Source organism: Dama dama, chromosome X (genome assembly GCF_033118175.1).
Source record: "Dama dama isolate Ldn47 chromosome X, ASM3311817v1, whole genome shotgun sequence".
NCBI classification, from domain to species: domain Eukaryota; kingdom Metazoa; phylum Chordata; class Mammalia; order Artiodactyla; family Cervidae; genus Dama; species Dama dama.
This window is the reverse complement of record NC_083714.1, coordinates 39,466,544-39,473,640: the sequence shown is the minus strand read 5'-3', so window position 1 is coordinate 39,473,640 and position 7,097 is coordinate 39,466,544. Positions and strand designations below refer to the sequence as shown.

The 7,097-nt window shown below is 41.6% G+C and overlaps 1 protein-coding gene across 6 annotated transcripts in view; it reads right to left on the bottom strand.

Annotated features, from left to right (window-relative positions):
• Window positions 1-226: 226 nt before the first annotated feature.
• INTS6L (integrator complex subunit 6 like) overlaps window positions 227-7,097 on the bottom strand; it is a 56,682-nt gene continuing 49,811 nt past the window's right edge. For 3 of the 6 annotated variants that reach the window (XM_061136034.1, XM_061136036.1, XM_061136035.1), the window contains 5 exons: window positions 6,649-6,791; window positions 4,808-5,042; window positions 2,845-3,219; window positions 1,891-1,984; window positions 227-1,201 (listed from right to left, as the gene is read on the bottom strand). In XM_061136034.1, coding sequence (XP_060992017.1) covers window positions 1,099-1,201; window positions 1,891-1,984; window positions 2,845-3,219; window positions 4,808-5,042; window positions 6,649-6,791 — 950 coding nt within the window. In that variant the 3' untranslated portion in view covers window positions 227-1,098. Of the gene's footprint in view, window positions 1,202-1,890; window positions 1,985-2,844; window positions 3,220-4,807; window positions 5,043-6,648; window positions 6,792-7,097 lie in introns of those variants that run through there. The other 3 variants (XM_061136037.1, XM_061136039.1, XM_061136040.1) reach the window with 2 other exon arrangements.

The window sequence follows — 7,097 nt, the reverse complement described above, 5'->3', positions numbered from 1 at the left end:
CTGTAAACCTCTATCTTCCAGAGTCCCAGTAAATGTGATTCCAATCATTTCCCCTAGTGTTTTCAGTGTTTCTGGAGTACCCCACTCCACCAGTTTCACCAGTATCAGTTCGGTGAGTGACATTTTGAAGTTTACATCATTCTGCTAACATCTTAATTACAGTGGGCACTTTTTTTCTGAAAAGAGTTACAAATCACAAGAAAGACAAAACTAGAAATTTCTCAAGTGTCAATGACCTTGTGAAAAATCAATAAAATGATTTATTTTATATATGAAAAGTCAAAATCTCTTTGTACACTTAAATTTCTGCAAATACAAACATAACAATACTGCTCCATAAAAACTTTTGTATAAACATTAAAGGAAATATCTACATTATTTTTTCTTTTAGTGCTTCTGAAGCACAGAATGCACAAGTCCACCTGAAGCCTTTCTGGTGTCACAAGCAAGAACAAACGTCAGGGGTGGAGGTGGCCTCAGGTGTACTTTGTAATGTCTCTAGACAAAATAGAAGACAGTTGGAGGTAGATCATTTGGTGACTCTCCCTGCCCCCTCCCATGGAGAAATAAGTTATCCAAATAGCAGCTTTCTCACTCTTTGATCCAACCTGTCCTGAATATTGCATGGTTTTAAAGGCACAACTAGGAATTGTTGAAAACTTCGTTCAGAACACACACAATTAGCAGTTGGACTCTGAACCCTTCTTCTTTCTAAATGACATAGTAAGAGCATCAAGTAGTGCTCCACCTGCAGGTGGCCCCTAGTCACTCTGGACGTGCCCAGGATGACCAAGCTCAAGAGTGAACCCTTATCACTTGTGTGTGTTCACTGAACTTAACCTGCTGGATTAATCATATCACCTTCCTCACTTGGGAAAAGTAACAATAAAACAACCAGTTAGTACTTTTAAAGAAAATATAGGGCAAAGCCAGCTTTTACTGCCAGAGAATCAGAAAATGAAAAGTGTCGTTGCTTTTTCTTAACCTCTGGAAGCCAGTTCCCTTGACTAAAACATCCTAGGATGTTCAACAATATCCCGCTCTGTCCTACAACACAGAGAACTTGTTCTTTTTTCCTTCTTGGTCTCTGCAGTAACATCATGATCTGCTGTTGATGTGATTAACATTGTTGAGAAGGTGATAGGATTCTATTTTTTCTAGTACCTTCTCAAGGTACTGAATTAAGACTCGTCTTTTGAACCTAAAAAAGAAAGAGGAATTTTATTAACCAAAAGGTCCTAAAGCACTGTGTGGGGTACCAGGTGGAACTGACAATCTACATGGGAAATAGAAAATGTATCTTCATGTAAAGATGGGGCTTAGCTAATACCAAGAGTACCAACTGAGAGCCCAAGCCCACCTAAGACTGTGAAGAGTTCAGAAAGTTCCCATAGACTTGGGTGAATGAGTTGGACTCAGACAATAGCAATCTAAATGCCTCTGGAGATAGCTGTAACTATGCACGAAGGCCAGGGCTTACAAAAGAAAGGCAGGATCAACCCCTCTGTCTGTCTTACATTGGGTCCTTATGCTTACAAAAACACACAAGTGACTTCCCTGGTTGTCTAGTGGAATCTGCTCTGCAATGCTGGGGATACAGGTTTGATTCCTGGTCCAAGAATTAAGATCCCACATGCCTCGGGCAACTAAGCCCATGCACCAAAACTATGAGCCTGTGCTCTAGAGCCCAGGAGCTGCAACTACTGAACCCAGACGCCACAGCTACTGAAGCCTGCACACCCTAGAGCCCGTGCTCTGCAACAAGAGAAGCCACTGAAATGACAAGCCTGTGCACCGCAACTAGAGAAAGCCTGAGCACAGAAAGAACACTCAGCATAACCAAAAATAACTAAATAAAAAACACAATGAAGAGTTCCTCTTCACACCCACCTTGCAGCTTCCTTGATGGTAAATTCAACAAATTGTTTCTTGACTGCAAGAGGTCCTTGTACTCCTTCAAGCAAAGTGAAAATTCTTTCATACTCTGAAGATATTAAAAATATTATTATTGTTAACAATATGGATGAAAAATAAAATTCAATATTTACACATCCTCAGCAATCATCAAGACATCTGCACGTATCTGCTAGGGAAACCTGTAAACACTAATCAAATGTGGTCAGCTGAATGATGCCCCACGCCCCAAGTTGTCCATGTCCTAATTCTCAGAAACTGTGAACATATTACCTTATCTTGCAAAAGAGACTTTACTTTGCAGATGGGATTAAGTTATGGATCTGGAGCTGGGGAGATTATCCAGGTTTATACATGGAGGCCCAATATAATCACAAATATCCTTAAGAAAGGGAGGCAGTAGAGCTGGTCAGGGAGAAAAGATGTAAGGGTGGGGGCAGAGGTTAGAGAGAAGCTACCTTGCTTGGCTACACTGCTGGCTTAAGAAGGGGCTACATTGCTGGTTTAAGATGGAGGAAGGGGCCATGAGTCAAGGAACACAGGCAGCCTGTGGAAGCTGGAAGAGGTAAGGAAACAGACGCCCCCTGAGCATCCAGAAGGAATGCTAGCCTGCCAACACCTTCATGTTAGCCCAATGAAAAGAATTTCAAATCTGACTTCCACAACTCTAAGATAAATCAGTTTTGAGCTACAAAGTTTGTGATAACTTGTTACAGCAGCAAAAGGAGATTATTACAGTAAGTAAGGGGGGAAAACTTCAGAAAGGTGTATTGAGTTGTTTAGGTAAAGCAAGAGGAATCATTTTCAATTATGTGAAAGTCCAATATTTCCCAAAAATGCACCTTAAGAGTTACCCTGAATCTATTTTGAATCTTAAAATGAAAGGGATCTCCCCATTATATTACTGATAGATGTTCTTCTACTACTTACTTCGTCCAAATTTTCGAACTTCCTTCATTAACTGGTGTTTTATATCAGCATTGATTCCTTGTGCCATAGCAGGAGTTATCTGCAATGTACTTGGCACAATTTCCAAAGCAGATGTTACTGAGACTTCTTGATCATCCACAGAGACGCTGCAGTTCTTGGTTTCTCCTATAAGTGCATTACACCCAGGTTTGTGAATCGGGCCATCTTCCCTGAGACTAGTGAAATCATCAGATAGAGAATCCACTTGGTCGGGCGGGATACCATCTCCTGCCATATTCATAAGCTCTTGTGAAGCAGATTTTGACAAGAAACCATCAGGTGAGATTTGACCATTTTCCATCTTCTCCTCATGAACATCGTGAGTGACAGTAACACCTGGAAACCAAAATGATAAGTTGATCTATGGGGTAGGTGTGTTATAGTAACCCCAAAGGGATATCATGGTGCTCCTCAGTTTTGAGGAAATGGTTTCATAAAGCAAGAGGATGTACCAGATGTAGCTCAAGACCCCTCAAATTGAGCTCAGGAAGGTAATCTCCATGGCACCAAGAATACATATGGAAACAATACAGAACAACTAATAAACAGTCTTAGATCCCTGGCACTGAGGGCTTAGCTGCAGCTTGTGCTTTACAAGCTGAAAAGCAGCAAGTCTCACTTGATGTCATGATTTCTGTCATTTACCTATGAAATGCCCTGCTCTACTGAGTTTGACACCAGACTGTGTGTGCCCCCCTCAAACTCCCTCCTCTCTTCCTTAAAACTTCTGAGGAAACAGAGGTGGTGACCACTAGATCTGAAGGCTCTATATGTCCCCCATGACCCCAATTCTCTGCCAATACATGATTCTCCTCATCCATTTTTTCTCTCTCAGAAAAGTGAATTTCTTTTTACTCCAGGTCTGACACCTCTCCTCCATTGACTCATCGTCCTCTGTGCTGGGCACTGTGCCAGGAGCTGGGGGAGGCCTCCAACAGCACATAGAGAAACAATCCCCACTCTTATGGAATGTCCATGCTCATGGGGAGGCCAGGCAGGAAGTGTGCTATGATTCAACAAAATAATAAATAATTACAGTTCAAATTCGTGTTCAGGGAGATGTACACAGGGAGGGGACAGAGAGCAGGAGGGGGAGTCCCAGTGGATCACGAGGTCAGGCAGATCCTTCTGAGCAGGTGTCTTTTGGGCAGAGGCTGGAGGAGGAGAGAGAGCCGGCCTGTGCCCATGCCGAGGACACGTGTTAGGAGAGTATGGTGGGCCTAGGTCGTGCAGAGCTTGTCAGGAGCTCAGATTGTACTCTGAGTGCCAGGAAAGGTAATGAGGTGTTTTCAGCATGGATGTGGTGTGATCTGATTTCTGTGTTGATATGATCACTCTGGCTGTAGGTCACAAGATGAGTTAGATGAGGTTGGAAGGTAGAAAAATAAAAAGCTATTGGAGTATCATGGTAACATGATGGCAGCATAGATCAGAGGAATGGAGAGTCACGGTAGGATGTGGGATTTATACTTGGCACCATCCAGTGGAGTGGAGGAAGCTGGGCCAGACTGCGCTGGGCTGGAGTGAGGAGAGGAGATGAGCACAGACAGCACCAGCCTTTACTGACCCAGTGCAGACCCAGCCTTTGCTGAGCCCATTTGCTCCTACTGACTTCTGCAGCAACTCCAAATTGTTGCACCTCCTTCAGCCTTGACTTGACAAGTCAACAGGCACATCTTCCAACATTTCTCCATCTTGTGTTAACTACTATGTAAGTAGGGATCTTCCACCCCTCGTATAGATGGAGATCCTTGAAACAAGGTCTCTCATCTCACAGGGTGCTTTGTACCTACCACATGGATGATTAATAATGGCTTACTTAATGAACAAAAAACTGAATACAAAAGAAATTAATATAAAAGAAAATTGTTTAGTGTCTTAGTCCTCTAGGGGCCATAAGGAAATCACAACCACTACTCTATACCTGTATATACAAGGGTGGGTTTTATGAGGTTTGAATAAGATGGGAACCACGAGGCTGAGGGTGGTCCCTTTCCGCCCACATGGTTAGTTACAGTAGGTGGTGTTTGTGGTTTCCTCAACAGCAGGGACATACTCCGCCTTCTCTTGGATGACAAAGGACTGTTGAGTTCTCCAGGACGTTTCACTTTGTTTTGCGGCCCTGCTACAAACTCATCTGCTTCATCGATCATCATTCCCTAGAAAACATCAATGAACATATTCCATTAAAGAGAACATTGCACACACTCTTCACATGCATATATGATCATGTATTATGTCAACAATACAGATCTTAATCATGGGCCAAAGATTTGCCATGCCTCACACAGACTTTTCAGAAAACACTACTCAATTTTAATCCAGTCTAAGTGGAACAAGGAGGAAACTTGTTTTACGGTCAAACATAACACAATCATGATTAACCTGAAAGCCTGGGGAATAAGAAACTCTCATCAACCAAAATGGAAATTAACCCACAGTCACCCTTCTGAAGAAGCTACAAACCATTTTGCATCAAACCTTGGTAAGGAAATCATTCCCTTTTGTGTGATTTAAATGCATCCTTAAGAAATACTGATAATCACTATACAGAATGCTGCATGTAAATGGTGACAGATAGGTAGATGGAAAATGTCATTCCCCCAGTAGCAACCTCACAGAGATTCATATATATTCACCTTGGTGTTGGACACAAATGAAGGAGGGGGCTTTTCACCCCTGGGAATAAAAGATGAGAGACAGCAGTATAGAAGGTTAACTAAAAGCTGTTCTCATCCAAGGATAACCCAGGAAGATGCACTCCCATTATTTGAATAAAACCATGATAAACGACTTTTCCAAAGCATTTCCCAAAGCAAAACAGTACAGAAAGAGGAAAACATATTCACTGAGCATGTACCACATGTCAGGTAATGTTCTAAATGATGTACAGGTACTAACTCAATTCTCCACAGAGCTCTATTAGTTAGATGTCATAGTTCTCTCCAGTGCTACCAATGACAAAAACCAAGACACAGAAGATTAAGAAGAACTCTAGTTAACTGAGGATTCAAGTAAAGTAGAATACTTTTGGTCCAGTTTTGTTACAGAAGACATTATTGCATGCTCTGCACCTTTGTAACAATGGTTTCTTCCATGATTGCAGATACAATTCTCATTTGTCTTCACACTTATATCATCAAGTCAGCATCTCTCTCACATATACACACAGAGATACACACACACACACACACATATGCGTGTGCACACACATCTCATGTTTATATCCCTTGTAGGACAAGCCAATAAAGCAACATCACTTAGTACTTCATATTTCAAGAAAAACACTTAATAACTGTCTAGATAGAGCACAAAAGGAAATAAATGGTGATCTCAATATTGAAGGAATTAGTGTGTGGAGCTGGGAGTAAATACAGACTTTGGAGCAGGAAAGATGGAGGTTCAAATCTTGGCTCTATTGGCTGTGTCACTCAGGATGAATCATTTGACCACGATGAGCTCTGATTTCTTCATATTATAGGGCAGACAGCTATACTCATCTGCAGAATGGTTGTGTGCATTCAATGTTATCATTTAAAACATCAGCTCCTACTAGATATGCAGTAAATGCCAGCTACCATTTTTTAACCAACATACTCTTCCATCAGGAGGCTCCCACTTTCTATTCACAAAGAGCCCTGGAGACATATTTTATCTTTTAAACAAACAGAAGTAAGACCTCTGACTTATATACACCTTGCCAAAAAGGAAGGAGTTATTTCAAGAATATCATGATTTACACAGACATAGAACTGGGTATCCCACCTTCTTATCTTGTTTAAATGGATTGCCAAAAGTATGTAGTCTTTTTGGTTGATCTGGATCAATCTCTCGAAGTGGAGAAGCCAATGTCTTTAGATATTCTTGATAGTTACCCATTTGTGCAACTGGAACACTATGAAGAGAATCTGCAAAATCACCAGAAGACAAATAGATGCTCTACACATGTTCTATAGTTGAAGTGTGTGTGGTCCTTCTGAGAAGACATGATCATAGCCTGGTTTAGCATTGTGTATCTCAGCAACCGATAGGCTAAAATCTTGAATCTAGCCTTCTAGGATCTAAAATCATCTCTCTTCATCCCATTCATCACTCAGTCTATCATCACCACGGCCTCCAAGCTCAAATCCCTAGACCAAGAACAACTCCCTCACTCTTCGTCACAGGTTTGAGAATGGGCTGACATTCCCTATACCACATCCCAACTCAAAACC